Source organism: Eumetopias jubatus, unplaced genomic scaffold (assembly GCF_037043125.1).
Source record: "Eumetopias jubatus isolate StellerSeaLion01/CBP00866 unplaced genomic scaffold, mEumJub1_p1.0 scaffold_4, whole genome shotgun sequence".
Classification (NCBI taxonomy): domain Eukaryota; kingdom Metazoa; phylum Chordata; class Mammalia; order Carnivora; family Otariidae; genus Eumetopias; species Eumetopias jubatus.
The window spans coordinates 112,294,268-112,314,322 of record NW_028274810.1 but is presented as its reverse complement, the minus strand read 5'-3'; the positions used below and the strand labels follow the sequence as shown (position 1 = coordinate 112,314,322).

Genomic DNA, 20,055 nt, shown 5'->3' with positions numbered 1-20,055 from the left:
CCAGGGTAAACACGAACACAAACACAAATGCAGCCCTGGGAAGTTTCCTATAAGGTAGTTATCCAGGTGGCCCAGAATATGTTCATGTTAATTTTAGGTTAAATTAGAAGTAAAACATTTTAGACATCCTGTAGAGAACCTATGGAATCCTGCATTTACAATCCCAGTTTGAGTAACAACTCCACGTGTGGTGGTTAAATATTGGCTTGGAAGCAGAATTGCTTCTACCAAGTAGCTCTTTGACCTTGGGCAAGTACCGTTAAGTCTCTGAGACTCAGTTTCGTTCTATATGAAGTGGGAGCAAACAGCAGTAATTATATCATTGCATTATGGGGATTCAGCGAGACATTGGAAGGGGTGTGGTGGGGTGTGCAGTACCTCGATAGTGCAGGAGAATGTGAGCTCTTGTTTCGTGGTTATCACAACTGTTATCATCATTACCACCATCATTAAGTGATTATTTCCATTATTGAGCTGGTTCCCTCTGACTGGAATAAGTAGCAAGATCCAAATATGGGACAATTGCCATCTGAGAAGTTGAAGACAAATCTGAGCTTGATGCCCCTGAGGTTCAGAATAAATGGAGACAGGACCAGTTCTATCAGCAGAGGTTTCTGGTCCGGACAGGGCAGTGAGCACAGTTTCCTCTCCCGGGGAACTGCTGGCTTGTGTAGAGAAACAGTGTGATATAATAGGGGAGCTCTGGGCAGACTGGTGGGGACTCTTGATGCGTTACTGCTCTGCCATTCACCGCCATGAGACCCGAGCCAAGCACCTCTCTCCTTGGCCTCCGTCTGCAGGAAGAAAGGCAGAACAAGGGTTAAAATCTGAGGTCAGACACTGGCACTCGTAAACCATATCTTTTCTTTGACCTACAGGCATGTCAAAGAACTTTTGATCAGCAATCAGAAACATGTACCTGAAAGTTTTGTCCTAAAAAAAAATAAAATAAATAAAGTGTGCAGTCTGGCATTTCTACCTGCCACCCATCTTCTTCTGGTAGATGATGAGCTTCGTATGTCCCTACCATCCCCTCCCCACAATTGTATCGCTGATGAGGAGACTGTCCCTTGGCATTTATCATTGTCCTTGAAAGGATGTTTTTCCTATGACACAGATATGCTTTTCTGCGTCTGATTCAAGCCAAACCAAGGTGGGGGAATGAAAAATGGATCGCCCGATACTTGGATTTCAACAAAAATGAGCTGGAGTGTATTTCTTTATGAAAGAGAAGTATATTCCTACCAGTTTGTGGGCAGAGCCAATGTGTGTCAAAAGCTACAACTTGAGAGGTCATTGTAAAACAAATCACTGAGGTCAAGGCACCCAAGTCACCTCCAATGTGTGTTCTTCATTTCTCTGTTAGTATGGACATGCCAGAGCCTTGGCTCAGGACACAGTGAACCCATAGATGGAAATGCAGCTCCTGTTGGGTTGGCTCAGTCACTATTCCAGCCATGTTTCAGTGAGGTCTGTGCCTCTTACGAGGTATGGGAGCAATGTTTTAGGCTTTAAAACGGCATGCCCAGTTTTGATGGAGCAGTGTCTGAGATTTTGTCCCCCAATAAGATCACACTTTGGTAACATTTGTTGGACTTATAACTTGGGGTAGACGGTGGGAAGGCAGGTCTGAGACACCTGCCCCATTCCTCTGGGCATTAGCCATGTGGTGAGGGTTTGTCTAGAGTTAAAATTTAGAAATCCAGGAAAAGACTTTGGCTCTTGGGAAATAAGATACTAAGTAGGTCACCAAGTCTTGTCCTCGCTGTCTCCTTGAGAGGGAGAGACAGAGGGAATAGACTTAATTTCTCTAATCATTCATTTCTCCATCTTTAAAATGCTCCACCCTTCACAAAATACTTAGGGGAAATGCATAATAGATACGCTTCATCCATCCAAAGTTACTATTTTTTTTAACGATGTTATTTATTTTAGAGAGACAGTGCATGTGCAAGCAGAGGGAGGGGCAGAGGGAGAAAGAGAGGTTCTCAAGCAGACTCCGCACTGAGCATGGAACCCGAAGTGGGGCTCAATCTCAGGACCCTGAGATCATGACGTGAGCCGAAATCAAGAATCAGATGCTCAACTGACTGAGCCAAACAGATGCCTCCATCCAAAGTTACTATTTAAATAGAAGCAATGCTGGAAGATTTTTCTGTCGTGAGAAAGACAAGGACTTTGAAATCTCTCAGCCCATGGTCAAAGTTCGCTGGGCCACACGTACCTCTCCAGCCTTGGGAAAATCCGCTTGCTTCCCACCACTTCATTTCCCCAAGTGTAAACCGGGATCCAGTACAGCGTCCTGAAACAATGCGCGCCCGGACCCTGGCACATGATGGGAGCTGGAGAGATACAAAGTATTGTTTCTTTAAACCTCCAGTCCCCAGTACAGCCTTGAAACACATGACTGGGTCCAATTTTTGAGTCTGGAGTCCTGAACAGATACAGAGAAGCAGCAACCCTATCGCTAAAGAAAATATATTTGTGTCCTGGCAGCCAGAATGATTTGAGCTTCACATCATAGACAATTGTCGGACCAAAATAATCCTTATCAGGATATCAGCTTTAAGATATGGGGTTCTCTTTGTTTTGTTTTGTTTTGTTTTGTTTTTAATCTTGGCCCAAAATGATTTGCCAAGCTCTAGTTATATATTTTTACTGAGGAAAAAAAAAAAGAAAGAAAGAAAGAAACCCTGTGATTTCACACTTTCCTGTTACTGTTTGCTACCTTCTGACAGCTTTCACTACTTGGATTGGAATTCTGAGTTTTTCATGGACAGATGAGGTGAGACATTTTAAAGCTGCTGATGTTCTCAGGGAGCACAGACGGATCTGCTCAGGCTCATGCTTTAATTTTCCACCTCGCCAATTCCACGTCCTGCAGCCTCCGAGCAGCCCTAGCAAAGGCTCCCAGGGGCCGTCTGCACGGCGTCACCTGTGCCTAGAATCCCTCCCCGCCTTGTGCGCCTGCTCTCATGCCCTCACCCTCACGAATAACCCCCCTGAGTGTTTCCCTGGTCCAGGCCGAGTCGGTTTCTCCTTCCACGGGGCCACCGTTGGGCGTGATGTTCTCATCTCCTTCCTATGTTCCTTCCACCAACCTTCCCTGAATGTCCACCATGTGGCAGAGTCAGAGATCAACGCTGAGGGCTCTAAAGCTCTCCCTCAAGTCACAGAGCCCATAATCTGGTTAGGGAAATGAACGATTCATTAACGGGTAATGACAAATGTGTGAAGTACCCCAAGGAGGCAGGTGTGCATCATGGTTTTACCAGTCAAGTGTGTAGATGATGCTGCAGGACCACCACTGCTAAAAATAAACTTACTGCAGCCTAACACGATTGATACAACTACCTCAGTTTTCCATTGCTGTGTAATAAATAGGCAGGAACTAGCAGCTTAAAGCCATACACGTTTGTCACCCCATGTTTCTGTGGGTCAGGCATCCAGCAGGTTCTGGCTGAGTCCTCCGCTCAGGGTGCCACAAGCTGAATGACCTGTCAGCGGGGGCGGTGCCTTCATCTGGAGTCCTGACTAGGGAAGCTCCCTCAGGGTGTAGGCAGAATTGATCCCCTTATGGTTTTAGGACTAAGGTCCACATTTTCTTACTAACTGTCAGCCAGGACCACTCAGAGCATCTACAGGACACTCAAGAGTCCTTGCCATGGGGCCTCCTCCACGCACCCTCTCATGCTTCAAGTCTTCTCTTGAAGGACTCACCTGGTTAGGTCAGGCCCACCCAGGATAATCTCCCTTTCTATTAACTCAAACCGATTAGGGACTTTAATCGCTTCTTCAAAATTCCTTACAGCAACACTTCTACTATTGCTTGACTGAATCACTGGGAGAAGGCGTGTATACCAGGGAGCAGGACCTCGGGGGGCCCTGCCAGAGCCATCAGTGTGTTTCTGCCTCTCGCAGCCCCTGGTTGTCAATCCACTCTGTCCCAAGTGCAGCCCCCACATGTCCCGGCATGGTGTGCACTGTCCTCACCACGGGGTGAGCCCCTGGCCATTACTCACTGACAGTGCCATCCCCAGGAGCGACACAGGTTAATCCTGTTCGTATTTCCTTTGACCAAAGATCATCAAATGGTACTGAGTAACTTCAAGGAATTCGGAGGGGAAAAAAAAACCAAATTAGACCTTATGCTAAAAAGAAGAAAAACTGGAAGTCTTTAGGGGCAGTTCCTATGACCATCACATGGCTAAGAGTACAGACTCTGAAATCAGACTTCTCCATTCACGAGCTGTGGAATTTGGGGCAAATGGCTTCATTTTTTTGTGCCTTTATTATCTTAAACTGTTAGTTAAGAAGACACATTAATAGTATAACCTAGCTCGGAGGTTTGGCATGAGGATTAAGTTAATGAGAGCGCGTCAAGTGGTAAATGTTAGGAACGGTGGCTGTGCCCATGACTCATGGGTTGTGTTCGATAACAAAGAATTCCTGACTCTGTTGCAATACTCCTGACTCATCAAGAGCTTGTCAGCCGGCATATGGAGAATCGCCAAGCTAGATATTCATCCTATAAATATTTGTTGAGCGCACGTGTGCTCTGGGAATTGTTACGGCCTCTGGAGATTGAGCCAATAATCTGAACAGACGCAGTTCTGCCCTCACGGAGTTTCCATTCTAGAGGAGGGAGACAGAAGATAATAAACACTTGCATCCGAGGCGGATAACTGGTATGGAGGCAAAAATCCAAGCCAATGGGAAAGTGAGATCAAGAAAAGGAGTAATTTGCATACGATTCTCAAGGGAAAGTCACAGACACAGGCGACATGTATGTGGAAAGCAAAGGAAGTGATAGAACCATCTGGCTATCCCTGGGCAGAGCTACAGGCAAGGGGGGGGAGGGGCTGCAGCAAAAGGACAAAGGCCCTGGATGTTTGAGGCCCATCAAGGACCCGGAGTGGAGACAGAGTGGGCGGTTTGGAGAAGTGATCGAGTACGTCAGGGTGGGGGCCGGGAGCAAGGAGTGAGGGTGGAGGGGAGGCTGGCATAGCTGACGTCAGGCTCTGCGACTCATTGTCAGGAATCCTGCTTTTAACCAGGATGAGAAGGGACGCAGGGGAACGGCTGGAATGGAGTTATGACATGATCCACATATTCTCAAAGGATTTGGGGTTTGTTCTGAGTCCAGACTGCAAGGCTCTGAACTCCAGACTGACTGATCTACGGCTCGTGTCTCTGGGGCTGGGGTATCTCTGCCAGCCGCCCTACAGGCTCTGGCATCCTTCCCGTCTCCCCGCTCAGATTTCTCCCCCACCCTGGCCCTGGGTCAGATGTCCCCCTCTTGTTTCTGAACCCACGGCTCTGGATGGATGGGATGCTCGGGAATTTTCCCTGACTATGCACTGCTCACTCACTTGCACTGGAGAACGTCTCCCAGGCTGGACAAGGACGACTCTGGGTCAGGTTTCTCGACAGGGACTATAAAAAGACACTTAACCCCTCCACCCACATGGATGTGAAATATGGCTTCGTCCTTCCAACGGGGGCTGGCGTAGCAGTCGATTGCGTTTCTGAAGCCAACGGCACAGGTCGGTAATGAGCACTTGGGCGGTGGAGGGGAAGAAATATTAACCATGATTCATGCCGCAAAGTGGAGGCAGGACCGGTAGTTCTTGAACATCCTGATTCGATTTTCATCTTGTGTTAGCTGCCGCAGGTCAAGTTACTGTCCGCCCTATGCGGTGGCGTCATCCAGATTGACACGCAGGTAATTACGCTATTTATCTTCATACAAAAGTCTCTCAACTGGGAACCGATTATTCGGGGCCGGAGAAGGCCGGGCACAGAAGTCCCTCCAGCAGGAGAGGAGAGCATGCGTCCTTGACTGGAGGGTTGGTGCAAAGCCAGGGAGATGCACTCTTCCAGGGAGAAAGGTGGCTCCTTTCTCTGGGGTTTTGGCCGCTCAGGTCCCATCGTCGTTCACACAGCCTGGTTCTGGGACCTGCTCCTGGGACCCCTTCGTCCTCCCCACAGAGCCTCGAGTTGGTTCCCCAGCCTCCCCACCGCTGTTCCCGCCTGCGGGGTGCTCTAGGAATGACCCGTCCACCTGCGCATGCTCGCCTTTCATTCCTCTTAAGTATGTCCTTGCACAGTCTCTCTCCATCTCTCCCTCTCATTTTCTCGGTAGCTCTCGCACCCTACGTAACAGCGAGTGACCGCTTTTCTGAAGCATGAGCCAAATGACATTACTTGCTTGCCTCAAAGCTTTTACTGGCTTCTTCTTACCTACAGAATAAAATCCTCAGATTAGTCTCATATTCAAATGCTGCCTGACTGGCTTCCATTTGCTTTTTGAAAAGCCTCTTGCGGCCTCACTTTGCAAGAGACCCAGTCGCTGCACCTTCCACTCACCCCTCCTTCACTTTGTCGTGGAGCATGGACCGAGGCCGAGTGAGGGACAGGTGCCACAGAGACGGGAAGCCCTCACTTGTGAAAGCTATGTGGAAGGACAGGGGCCACACCTTGGGGAAGAGGCCGAAAGTAGGACTGGAGACATTGAAGGACATGAGCTTGAGCTCCCAGTCCTAGATTTCAGTATGTACATTTGCCTATTATATGTATTTTGATGTAGGTGTAGATGGAATGTGGATGTGGACACGGGTATGGACGTAGAGACACAGATATGGACGGATGTAGATCGAGGTAGATGTGGACGTGGACAGTTACGTCCATCCCCACATCCCTCCCTGATCTTCTTCCAACAAAATCCCTTACAAAGTTCTCCACATTGGGTTCTCCGAACTCTCACTTCCGATGTGTCCCCAACTCGCCCGCGGGGCACTCACACCCCTCACAACCAGGAAACGGGCCCCAGCCACCTCGTGAGTCACTTCCACCTGCTCCGCCCACCACGATCAGCCTCCGCCATGACTGGCCTTTCAGCAGCGATCGCACGGCGACCCCACTTCTGCATGAAGACTTCAACACCAGCCAGGCTGATTTCTGCCTACTTTGCTGCCTCTTTCCCAAGCTTCCCCTGGACACCTCCTGGTCTAGGAACTCAGGAGCTGCCCTGTGCAGGGCTGGGCTCTCCCCTCCCAGAGTGGAGTGCGAGGGGAACAGAGGTGGCCCCACTGCCGTGCTGCAGATACCATCTCTGCTAAAAGCTCTCAAATGTTCACCCTCACCTGGGTCTCCTCTCTGCACTCCAGGGACACATGCCCAGCCCCACTGGGTGTCTCTTTCAGGAGTCTTTAGGCATCCCAGTTAATCCATCCAAAGCAGAACTGTTGATTGCCCCACTCAATCACTTGCCAACTTCCCCTACACTCAGGCCAAAACATGAGTCTTCTTCTCCCTCCTGCACACTTCCTGGTAGTACCGTCCTTTGGCAGGGCCTCGGAAACATCCCAAACAGCCCATTCCACCCCCCACCCCCCCTGCCGGTCTAGTCCCAGGCCATCCTCCTTACCTGCACTGTTGCAACACCTCTTGCCTGGTCCCCTCACTTCCCACCCTGCTCCCCCAGATCTGCTTGAGGGTCATTCCTGAAGACCTTTCATAGGTCCTCATCCCTCTTAGAATAAAACCCAAGCCCCCTACTCAGTCTCTGAAGGCCTGATGAGGCTCTCTTTCTCTCTGATCTCGGCTCTTTTCCTTTTCCCCCAAAGACCCTCCATTCGGAGTCTCTCAAGTATGATGACATGCTGCTTCCTGCCACAGGACATTTGTACTGCAGCTGGGGATTCCCTTTCTTCCCTGCCAGAACTTTGCTTGGCTGTCTCCTTCCCAGTGTCTGAGTTTCAGCTCATATGTGATCTCAGAGATTTTTCCCTCTGATCTCCCTTAGGCAGGTACTCTACCCTATTACCCCATTCTATCTTATTTATAGTCCTTTTCAATATCTTTGTATTTTGTGTATATGTGTCTGTGTCTTTGAGAGTTACACGGTCTCTCTATATCTCCACTGGAATAAAACTTTCTTAGAACAGGAATAATTATCCTTTACCTACAGAACCTCTTAAGCCTTGAATGGTGTCTTGTTAACAACTGCTCCCTGGTAAGTTACAGAGCCTATCACGTGTGCATGGAGCAGCATCCCAAGGATGTCAAGCCTGGGTGCAGCCCTCGGGGAGGGGAGGGGAACTCAAGGAAGGGACCCTTTAGGGTCCCCTGGCCTCTGTTCCCTGCTGGCTCCAGGGGAGGGCAGGGCTCTGGGGACACAGAGCAGAAGCAGATCTTCAACCACCGTCCCAGAGCTGGTCTCCGCTCCCATCTGAGTAGTCAGGCAGCCTGGTATGCAGAAACGAGTCCACTATCTGACTCCACTCCTGGGTGGTGCTTGGTGTTAGGTCTGATTCTTGAGTAAGCATTCCGCTGGTCTTGAAAATAGATGAGCACAGATGCCAAGCAGAGTAAAGGGGCACGACCAGTGTGGGAGCCAGAGCCCAACGGGGCTGAGGAGGGAGTCCACGGAGGGGGTGAGGGAGAGGAGAGCTGGCCCAGGTACCAAAGCCATGCAGTGAGGAGGACCTCCATGGGGCGGAGGGGGCTGGAGGGGTGGAGTGTCGGCATCTGGGCACCGGTTGACTGGCAGCAGCAGGATTGAGGTCCTGGGGTATCCACGTGGGAAAGGGCCTGAAGGCTGTAATGCTCAGGGTTGTGTCTGGGGAGGTAGCTGCCACACCACATAGCGGAGACCAGAAAGCCACACATGTACAAGTGTCTGGGAGGAGGAGTGGGGAGCGCCAGTCACCCTTCTGCAGCTGCCAAATCTGGGAGAGGGCATGCTCTGAAACCTGGGGACATGGAGCCTGGGAGTTGCTGCCAGACAGGACTCAGGGGGACTTGCCTCCCCCGCCGCCCGCACTGGGCATCAGGGAGAATGGAGGCTACTGGGACCTACCAGAGGTGGGGAGGAAACCCATCTCCATCCCACAGCCCCAAAATGTGCATGTATTAGAACATGGTCAACTCCGTTAAAAATTGCAGACACAGAGAATGTGGCTGTTAATGACCGTGCTTTATGAGCCTTCCTAAGCAGAGGCTCTAACAAATGGATTCTAAACAGAGAAAAGCCCTTGAGGAGCATGTGTTCAATCAAAGCAAAGAGCCCTGCTTTTTACTGGAGGGCAGAGAAACCCTTAAGTCTGCAATAGAACAGGTTTAGTCTGAGAGAGAGCCCATAGTGCAGCCCCAGGTCAGTGAGGGATGGCCTCCAGACCTCCCCCGTGTTCAGTGAATGAACACCCTGTCCACACCGGGATTGGGACCTTCGGAGCTTCTCTCCGGAGAGGGCCTCTGTTCTCAGCAGGGAGATTCCTTCCATCTGCTAAATCAGTCCCTGGGCCTCTGTTACCTTGGCCCGGAGAATGGAGAAGGGAGGCTGGCTCTCTTTGGGCTCCAAGCTTGCAAACCAGAAAGCAGGGCTGGGCAGCCCAGAGGGGCTCTTCAGAGAGGGGCAGTCCTGGAGGTGGCTTGGAGTGAGAGCAGCGGTGAGAGAGGGGCAGGTGCGGGAGGCAGAGGGGAGAGAGTCAGAGGCAGGAGAGCCAGGAGGAGGTGGCGGAGAAAGCCAAGGGGAGAGCCCAGTAGTCCGGTGGACAGTGCAGGATGGCCATGTACAAAGGCCAAGAGAAAAGGAGAGAGAGAGAGAGAGACAGCTGAGTGAGGGGGAGAAGTGGATCTGTCAGAGGTGAGGAACTGGACAGAGAGAAATAAAGAAGAGAGACAGAAGTGGGAGGGAAACAGGGCGTTGGGGGGGAGACAGAGGGAGAGAGACACACAGGGAGAGAGACACACAGGGAGAGAGACACACAGGGAGAGAGACCTACAGGGAGAGAGACACACAGGGAGAGAGACCTACAGGGAGAGAGACACACAGGGAGAGAGACACACAGGGAGAGAGACACACAGGGAGAGAGACCTACAGGGAGAGAGACACACAGGGAGAGAGACACACAGGGAGAGAGACACACAGGGAGAGAGACCTACAGGGAGAGAGACCTACAGGGAGAGAGACACACAGGGAGAGAGACACACAGGGAGAGAGACCTACAGGGAGAGAGACACACAGGGAGAGATGGGGGAGAATAAACCAGAGCAGAGGGGGCCGCGGGGGCAGGTGGAGAGCAGTCCACTTTGGGGAGAGAGGGGAGGGAAAGGAAGGGGAGAGGCAAACCCCAGGAGCTCTGTCCTGGAGAGAAATGAGGCAGCAGAGCCAGAGAGGTGGGGGATGGGAAGGGAGGGAGGGAGACAGCCAGCAGGGAACAGAGGCCAGGAGGGAGAGGACGAAGGGGACCTGAGGAGCAGCCTGCAGGAGAGGAGGCGCCAGGCTGGCCAGGCTGAGCGACGGGGGAGGGCACATCTGCACGGCCACACCTGCCATCTCTCCCCGCACCTCCCCGTGCCCCGATGAAAGGACACCTCTCCGTTCAGGTCTGGAGAGGGTGAGGGAAAGGGAGGCTCCCACACAGAGAGTCTGGGAGCTGGGTATCCCTTTTCTCCCTGAACAGAGGGGAAGGCAGACATGGGGGTGGTCGCCCCATCTCCACAGCTTAGCTTCCCTCCCTCAGAAAGCAGGCCGCCAGCTCACCCCAGGCCTCCTGGCCGGCTGACCCCTGAAGAGAGGGGGTGGCAGAGCCCAGGGATGGGAGCCTGGGCCGCAGACATGCCTGGGGAAGGTGCTTCCATTGTCCTGGGCAGCGCCCAAAACCCAGTCTAGAATCTCCAGGGCTCTGCAGGCCTCAGGCCGGTTCCTCGGGGCACAGAGCTCCCGGCCTGGTCTCTAGGGTGATGGTGACAGTGGGAGGGTCCCCACTCCTGCAGCTTCCCAAGGGTCCCGGGAGCCAGCAATCTGGTGGTCGTGGGAGCAGGAGGGAGGGCCCACGGCCAGCACAGGGAGCCCAGCAGGCCAGGGAAGCCCTTGTTGGCCAAGGGCTGACCCTGCAGGTGCAGTGTTTTCTGGCCCCCAGCTCGGGCTGCTCCTGCAGCGGGTGGAGTCCAGGTAGAGGGGCGGTGAGCCCCTCAGTGCGGGGCCCACTGTCTGCGGCTCTGCTGAAGGGCTCTCGTGGCTGTCCTGGTGACAGCCCCCGGCTCCTGGTCTCCAGGTGACATATCACGGGTTCTTCGTGTGTCACAGTATAGGTCCAGATCGGTCCTGGGCTGCGCCACACTGGGCCCTCGTGCCTCCTGAGTGGTGACCCCCACTGCCCAGAGGAATCCCGCTGAGGGGGGGCTGTTCCTGAGCCTCCTGAGACGGTTCATCCCCCCTCCCCACACACACACACACACGCCCCTCAGAACGAGACGGCCCTTGTTTCTGGAGAACTTGACGGAAAAACAGAACGGCGGGCTCTCCCGTGTGGCCTCTCGCCGGAAAGATGCGGTCTCGAGTTGCTGAGTGAGGGAACATGAAGCCCAGCCTGGAAGCCATCCAGTCCCTCCCGTCTGGTCGCTGGCGGGGAAGGAGACACTGGCCACCGCAGAACCCCTGTCTGCAAAAGGCCTCGCCTGCCCCCTGCCCTGCAACCGGGAGAGCATCGCTTCAGCTCTACAGGTGAGGCTGAGGCTACCTGCCCCCAGGGGTGACAAAGCAGGCGAGGAAGCCACAGGCGCCCAGTGGGTACAAACACCGGTGGATGATTTTTTAAAAAATGTTTACTGTAGAGTCTTCCATAACATCTCTAGATTTTGTCTTTCATAGCACTCAGGCAACTAAATTGTAAGGCTCTGTTCTCCTTGCGTGTTGCCCAGAAGTTGTGTTCTGGAATGAACCTTATCCAGGTCTGTCCCCACGGTGGCCGCCTTGAGAATGGGCTTCGTGCTGTTCACCTTGCTGTCCCCACACCTGACGCTTTGCTGAGCTCACAAGAGCAAGCATCCATCTGGGGATGGGCACTTCCAGCCCCGTCTCTGCAGGGTCCTTTGTTCGTGGGACCCCCCACCCACTCCAATCGCTGGAGAGTAAGACCTGCTCTGAGCGCAGCCAGCTCGGTAATTCCTGCCAAGTTCTGTCTGACTACAGGGAACCTTCCGGAAAGGAATGAAGGTGAGACTGGGCCAGACAACCTCACATATGTCTCCATAGCAACGGCTTGTCCTGCTGTCCCACACAAAGGAGGGTGGTTAATTACGCAGTCAGAGGTCAAGTTGCCGGCTTGAGGCCTCCCTGAAAAGGCACGTCTCAGAACAGGGCTGGCCTTCTGGTCCTCACTCCCCATTCCCTAAATCCCGGGGCTGAAAGCGGTAGAGACAATTGGTCTCCACTCTTCAGCAGAAATGGCTGCAGAAACAGAAAGATGGTCTGGAAACGAGCTGGGTCTGGTGGTGCTTTGTTTAATGCATCTTTTCAGGCCTCACGTGCCTCGAGGACAGAATCGTCCCTTGTCCCCAGGTTCTCTCCCATCTTAAGTGAGCCTCCCAGCCAGTTCCATGGTTTTGAATGGTTTTAATAACTTAGCATCTGCAGCCACACGCTACACTCGTCACCCTAACTGCACAAAACAGCATATAAAAAGAACCTGAAGATAGGAAATTTAAGGAAGGGAGGAGAAGCAAAATGATGGCCCTGAAATAGCACCTTCCTGACCACGTCAAACCGAGCCAGGAATGAACCCCCTTCCTTTTAGTAATTTAACAAATGGCACATTCTTTCCCAAGGAGAATGTGTGTGAAAACACCCATTTAGGGTCGGCTCTTGGCAGACAGCCTGGAGAAGGCACACTCACTACTAAGAAATAGCTGGTGGGAAGCCGACAAAGGCCACCCAAGTCAAGGCTGCAGTTGGGGGGCTCCCTGTGTGCCCCAGCCTGACCCTCCTCGAAGCTGGAGAGGTGAGCCGTGGGTGTGTGTGTGTGTGTGTGTGTGTGTGTGTGTGTGTCTCAGGTTCCTAATCACTAAGGGTCAAAGAGCCACTTCCGGCCCCTCACAGGTGTGTTTTGAGGACCACAGGATAAAACCAAAGGGAACATGTTTTGAAAAACATGTAAAGCAACTATTTGGTTTGAAAAGAAGGGCTTCTCTAATGGGATTTAAGTAAACAAACGAGCAAAGTTGACTCCGTTGTTCTTAAAGAATGACAATGGGGTTGCAGGTAGATCAGTCTGCCTTGTTTTTATGGGTCCGCCAACCTTACCGCGGCAGTCAGCTCCTGAAGGACCAGAGCGAGGCAGTCACAGCCGCTGAACTCAGAGGGGGAGTTCTTGCAAATCCAGGCTGGCAGAAGCCAGAGCCCGAGGGCTGCAGATCAGAGAGCCCCAGCCTCAACAAGAATGCAGACTGCAGGTCAAAGTGATCCCTGAGCCAAAACCGACGTTTCAGGCTTCCACCCCTGGAAGAGGAGCGAGCTTTTCTTACCAGTCCCACACAGAAGAAGCCCCAGGATCCCAAACACACATGGTGGTCTTTGGGAAGCCCCCGGTCTCTGTCACTATTCACTGAGCATCCACTGTGTGTCCTCTGAGCGTCTGTGTCAGAGAGCCGGCCTTCTCCTCCCGTGGCACAGAGTCAACTCTCTCTGCTCCTTCCCCAGTGTGTGCCAAGGAACGGACAGAAAGCTGCAGGGACGGGTCCTCTGGCTGTAGCCGTTGGCAGGTGGAGAGTGAGGGTTCGCTGGAAAATACACAGCAGGTTTGGACCCAACACCCTGGGCCATCCGTGTGGGTTGCGTGTACCTTCCCAAAACGCAACAGTGTTCTCAGATGGTAAGGATAAAGTCCTCACCTTGGCAGCTCTGGAAATAGGGTGCTGAGTCTGGCCAAGCTCTGGGTTTTCCTAAAGCCGGAGGCCCTGAGCTTGGGTTGAAACAAGTGTCACTCTAAAAAGTGGGCAGGATGCTTAAGGCACCCAGGGTACTCCTCCAAAGAAGGAGTCGCCAAGGAAAGTTTGCAGGTAGGTAGACCCCACAGGGCTAAGCACCTCCTGAGGAGACCTTTCAAAACACATTACTGAATACCATCCCCCAGAGATCCAGATTCAGTGATTCTGGAGCAGATCTGAGAATTTATAGTGTCAATAGCAAAAGTTTTCCTGTAACATTGGATCACCCGGCATATTGGGCTTGTACTGAAGAAGTAGATTGAGCCTTCGTACCCAACACTGGGAAAAATCACTCTATCTTTCTGAGCCTCATTTTTTCCACTTGTTAAAAAAAAACCAGGATTTGGACGACACCAGGGGTTCCCACATGTGGGAATTATGAACTGGGAGCTTAAGAAATAATCTTGGGAACTGACGTGAAGATCTGAGACCCCAATCTTTGTTTTGGCAAGTAAAGATCTAAAAAACAAACACACAGTTTTACTCCCTCAACCCCCACACTCTTTCTCTCACAGAACAAGACATTCAAACCCTAAAAGTTAGGCAGATGGCAGTCTCAGATGGAGCAAAGGATCATCCTTTAAATGTGATGTCCTGGATGTGGTTTTCGGCCCGCCGGGCGTGGACCAGCAAACACTGGCCCCAGACCAGCAGTGGGGAAGCCCTGGGCCCCTGACCACCAGTCTGCCTTCTGGCTCTGATTGGCAGTGACTCTCTACCACCGTTCCTGGTCCTTGACTGCAATGTCCGTCGTGGTGGGAGTCATTCCCCTCCCCATTTCAAAATGCCCTGGACAAGTTTAATATTCCACCTCCTAGGGGAACAGTGCCCTCTGCACACCCCACGGCCCCTGGCAGGCCCCACCGTGGAGACCAGATTCCCCAGCTGGCTGCCTGTTACACAGCTTCTCCTGTGTCCACCCCCATCACCAGATGATAGCTCCCCGAGGGCAGCAACCACCCCAGGGTGCATAGCAGGTGTTGGAACAAAGGTCTGTTGGAAGTGCCCCAGAATCTGCTGGTGCTTGTATGATCTGGAAATTTCCACCCCACTCTCCTACCACCTGAGGATTTCTATTGACCATCTCAGTTTAGGGTTCTAACTCAGGTGGCTCTGGCCCTGTCCTTCACTCACATGCCGGGACTTGGTCCACACGGTGGATGAAAGGAACACCAATGACCTCTCCGGGCCACTACTAGGGGAAAAATCCCCGATCATGGGTATGGCCCTTCACAGCATCCTGCTCTGTCTCACTAAACACACCATGCTTTTCTGGGGCTCCCAGGATGCCTTTAGCATCCAAGGATCACAGAAGTGGACGTGACATGTATAGTTAATCCGGAGAGCCGTGGCCCCTCCTATGGGAGGCAGCAGACAGTGGAGCCCCACTGGTCACCCTGGTGAGGGGGGCTTCCTCCCTACTGTGGCTTCCAGACGTCACCACTCCTGAAGAGGTGGGGGAAGGAGAGGCTAGAACCGCTTGCTGCCATGTGCTGAAAAATTCCCAGTAAGCCATGGAGAAGAGAAAAAGAAAACACACATACAGAAATGAAAGCAAATTGGGATCCCAGAAGCAAGGAAAATAGCCAGTTCCTGGGGAGGGGGTGCAGTCACTTCTCCATGTAGACCAGATCTGCGTGTTTCGTCGGAGCCCCTGGGACGACAATGCCCTGCGTGGGGCCCACAGAGGAGCCTGGTTTAGAAACACCACTGCGGCATTTCTACGTACATATATTTTATTCTTTATACACATACTAAATATATATATTCTTTATATGTATTAAATATATTTATACATCCGGTAGTTGTTTTATTCTTTAAGTAGGCTCCACGCCCAACATGGAGCCCAACACTGGGCTTAAAATCACAACCCTGACATCAAGACCTGAGCTGAGATCAAGAGTCAGACACTTAACCAACTGAGCCACCCAGGTGCTCCTTTATATATATATTTGTATATGTGTGTTTGTTTGTTTATTTATTTATTATTTATTTATTTATTTTCTTGCATTCCTTTACTCATAACTCCAACTTTCTGTAGTTCTTGGTCTAGGCACCATGAGCACCATCAGCACAAGCATCATCCATCAACATCCCCTCCAGAGCCCATTCACAGGGGGCCATACTCCTGGATGCACGTCTCTGGAGGAGTGGTCTTGGAAAGGCTGATCAGGTTCTCTAAGGAAACGAAAGAGTCCTGTCTTCTAAGCCCACCCTCCAACCCCACCTCCCAACACACACACTCTCACATCGTCTACCACACCCTCCAACCCCTACACACACTCTCACATCGTCTACCATATTAATGCGTTCTAAATTGGAAACTACGGAAATACCCAATCATGCTGATGCTTTCATGTGTTTCCAGAAAAGCATCAAGTCCTATGCCTGGAAAAGGATCAGTACAGACAATGCATTCCTCCTGCCCTCTGCAGACACAGCTGCTCCCGAGCCACGCCAGCTTGCTGAACGTCTCCAAGGTCCCCGGAAGAGGAATGCCCAGACCCTTCTCGCTGTCCCACTCCAGTGTTTGAGAACCTCAGTGATCAAAACAGCCTTTGGCCTTACCAGGTCATTCTTTCTGTGCTATAAGCCCTTCTTCTCGTTCCATTCTTAGCGCACGTGATGAAAGCCTTAAAATTCAGGAGCAAAATGCAATGTGAAGAGAAAAAGTGTTCAAGGCATCAGAGAACTGGATTCCACCCAAGGCTCTGAGGCCTGAGACAGGTTTTCTCTATGCCTAAGTCTCCCTCTAGACAAGAGAACTATCTTTCAAAACCACTGGTGGCTCATGACATCTAGTTAGTGGACTGTGATGAGCATTTTAAAAAAAATGAAACAGAACAGTAAATGTTATGGGGCATCGAGTGCGGTCAGGATAAATGTCCTATCACCAAACGTTTCCCCTTCTATATTTACGTATGCATACACTGAATCACAAAGAAACTTACTTCTTGCTGTGGATCACAGTCAAAAATGTTTAAGTCACTGGATTAGAGGATTTCTAAGGTTTCTGACACTGTTTCCTCAAGTCCTTGTGTCTCACATGGTTGTGAGGGTAAACTGAGCAGGTGAACATGAAAACAGCTCAGGTAGGAGATTGTCTGTCTGCACGGAGAGGCCCTGCAGAATGGCCGCTCTCAGACACGCATCCACCCCCATAACCAGCACCAAACAACTGAATGAGAGCAGCTTCAGAGCCTATTTAAAATCACTGCAATATACTTCTCTGCGCATGGAACCTTCCAGCACTTTTGGTCCCCAAATCAGAGGTGATAAAAAGGAAGTGCTTGATAAGCATATGCTGTGTTAGTCCATGCCTGGATGAGTGACAGATGAATGGATGGATCCATCAATTAACCAACAATTAGTTAGGACATGACCCCGTGTTTAACGAGTGGTTCTCTGAGGCCATGGTGAATCCGCTGGTCTCTGGACACACGTCAGCAGGATGAGGCCCCGAGTCCTACTGAAGCCAACCTTCCCCCTTACTGCCCTCCCTCCCCACTGTGACCCTATGTGGACGTGTACATCGAAATGGCTGCCTCCAAAACGTAGAAGACAGAGCTGCCCCAGTGGAGGGGATGATAATGCCTACCCACCCTCGTGTGCATCAGCACGGGGCCTGAACCTGAGGCCCTAGGCTCCCCAGAGGAAAATGACTCATCCAGACCTTCAGGAGTTCACAGGCAGATGACGGCTGGAGATAAGGAAGGGATTGTCGGGGCGCCTGGGCGGCTCAGTCGGTGAGCGTCCGCCTTCGGCTCGGGTCACGGTCCCAGGGCCCTGGGGTCCAGCCCCACATCGGGCTCCCTGCTCCGCGGGAAGCCTGCTTCTCCCCCTCCCTCTCCCCCTCCCTGCTCATGCTCTTTCTCTCTCTCAAATAAATAAATAAATAAAGTTTTTAAAAAAATAAAAAGAGATAAAAAGAAAAGGAATCATCCATGCGACCTGAGGAGGAAACTCGGATTTATTGAGCACCTGTTTGTGCGGGCGTCTCAGGTACACACATACACTCAACGCACTTTATTTCCAAGGCAGAACCCTGGAGGCACAGATGTGCCAGCTCTGGCCAGTACCCTGGCCAACTGCCCAGCATCGGGAAGACACGGCAGTTGTCACCGGACCTCTTTATTTCACAATTAAAGAGAGACCAACTGTGAGGAACTTGAAGGAGTCCCATCCATGGCTCAGAAGCCAGATTAACACGCTTCTTCCACACCGGCTTCTGTCTTTGGCTGGACACAGGATGCCATGAAGCTTCCCCGACTCAAGTGCCATGACTTTGCATCTGAGAGCCTGAAGCAGTGAGGTGGCTGAGTCTGCTCCCCGAGGACCGATTCTGGGCTCCCCGTGTGCACTTTCCATCAGGCAGCGAGGACATTCTTCATGTCTGCACATTCCTTTGCTTCCTGCTTCACATGTCTCTCCTGGGAAGTGGCGACCTCTGGGCATAACCCAGAATAGAAACCCATTGTCTCATGTTTTCAGTTTCCTTTTGAGGAAAGAGGTAAATCTGGCAAGTGTCTTCTGGTCAGGGTTTCATAGCACCAAGAGTTTCCTTAAAACGGGCAGCTCCACATCACATGGGCACCGTGAGAAAAACCGAGAAACAACCCACTGCCCCACGGTCATGTTCTCCCAGCTTCGGAGGAGAGGGGAAAACTCGCAGAGCATTATCATATGAAATAATAATAATAATAATAATAATAATAAACAATAATAATAATATTAATAATAATCTGACCGACCGGCAGCATCTGTTGGTTTTAATAATGTTGAGGTCTCTCAAGAAAATAAGACAAAAACAAATGATAAAAGAAAAAAAAAACACGTGGCTGTAATGTTTCAAGACCTCTGGCTTCTTATCAGGCTCTGAGTTCAAGTTTCAGAAATCCACTGCCGCCTCTTGGTATTCTGGAATCTTCTAGGGGCCCTTCACGTTAGCGGGCTGGACAGCGAGGCTGGCGAAGTAGGCACACTGGGAGGGGTCACACTGGCCAGGGGGCCCGGGCGGGCCTGGGGGTCCGGGGTGTCCTGATGGTCCTGTCTCCCCTTGAGGGCCGGGAGCCCCGGGGAGCCCATCTTTCGCATAGCCAGGTTCCCCGGGTTGACCTGGCCCAAGGAGAAGGAAAAAAAACAAACAAACAGAAAGTGTTCAGGATCCTTCTGGGGCAAACGAGCCCTGCTCTCATGGCTTCCATTCAGTACCAACTGAGGACCAGAAACGTCCTCAGGACTGGGAACTCTGCCTGGGGCAATCACAATGGTCCACAGGGGCACGGGGATGCCTTCACCGTTTGGACTGGGGCAGCAATCAGGGTGCCCCTGGAGAGAAACCAACAAGGGCAGATGGAGGGCAGGGGTATGGGGTGGGCAAGAGACACGGCCTTCTATGTTCTCACGGGGTTCTAGGAGATACAGTTGAGTTGAGAGGCAGACACCAAGTCCTCGTCATTAACCATCAGCCCCAATCCATGTATCCTCAGAGATACCTGATGACGCTCTATTACCCAATATGCAACTTGTCCCAAATCTTCTGTAGTTTCTAGGCTGGTATCCGTATGTTAAATGTGAACTACACACTTGGGCCACATTCACCTATTCTGTAAATCATGGTCAAGGACAATACAAATAGGATGTAAGTCACTGACAAATAACCCAAAATTTGGACTCAGAAATATTACCTATAGACAAGCATCTATTCCTCCATTTATTAAACATCATAATTTCATATATTATCAATCTATGTCCCTTTTTGCTTTGGCCACTGGGAAGCTCATTGCTAAGTGTATGCCTAACCCTATTACCTCTTAAGTCACCATGTTAGGAAATCTGAGTCTCCTTATAAAAGAAACAAAAAGGAAGGACATTTTCCCCTTAAAAAGATCTTTAGACATTTCATGAACTCTCAAATTCACGAACACTTTGGTAGTCGTTATTTAATTTCTATGGCCCTGCCTCGACCAAGCCTGAGGCCGGCAGTGTCACTGACTCCTGCAGAGAATCACTGAAGAACAGTCATTATCTCAAACTCGTACTCATACAAATATTTCCTCTTTCTAAACGGTTCTGTTCTGCCTTTTAATCTTTATTTGAAATTGCCTTATTTTAAAAATATCCTTGGGGCACCTGGCTGGCTCAGTCAGGGGAGCACATGAGTCTTGACCTTGGGGTTGAGGGTTCAACCCCACATTAGATGTAGAGATTACTTAAAAATAAAATCTTTAAAAAAATAAAAATGAAAAATATTCTTAATATTCGAAGCTACTGGAAAGTAGG

The 20,055-nt window shown here is 51.1% G+C and overlaps 1 protein-coding gene across 2 annotated transcripts in view; it reads right to left on the bottom strand.

Moving 5' to 3' along the window:
- Nucleotides 1-18,700: 18,700 nt before the first annotated feature.
- Nucleotides 18,701-20,055, bottom strand: part of COL22A1 (collagen type XXII alpha 1 chain) — a 225,653-nt gene continuing 224,298 nt past the window's right edge. For both annotated transcript variants that reach the window (XM_088023088.1, XM_088023089.1), the window contains one exon: nt 18,701-18,888. In XM_088023088.1, coding sequence (XP_087879214.1) covers nt 18,701-18,888 — 188 coding nt within the window. The remainder of the gene's footprint in view (nt 18,889-20,055) is intronic.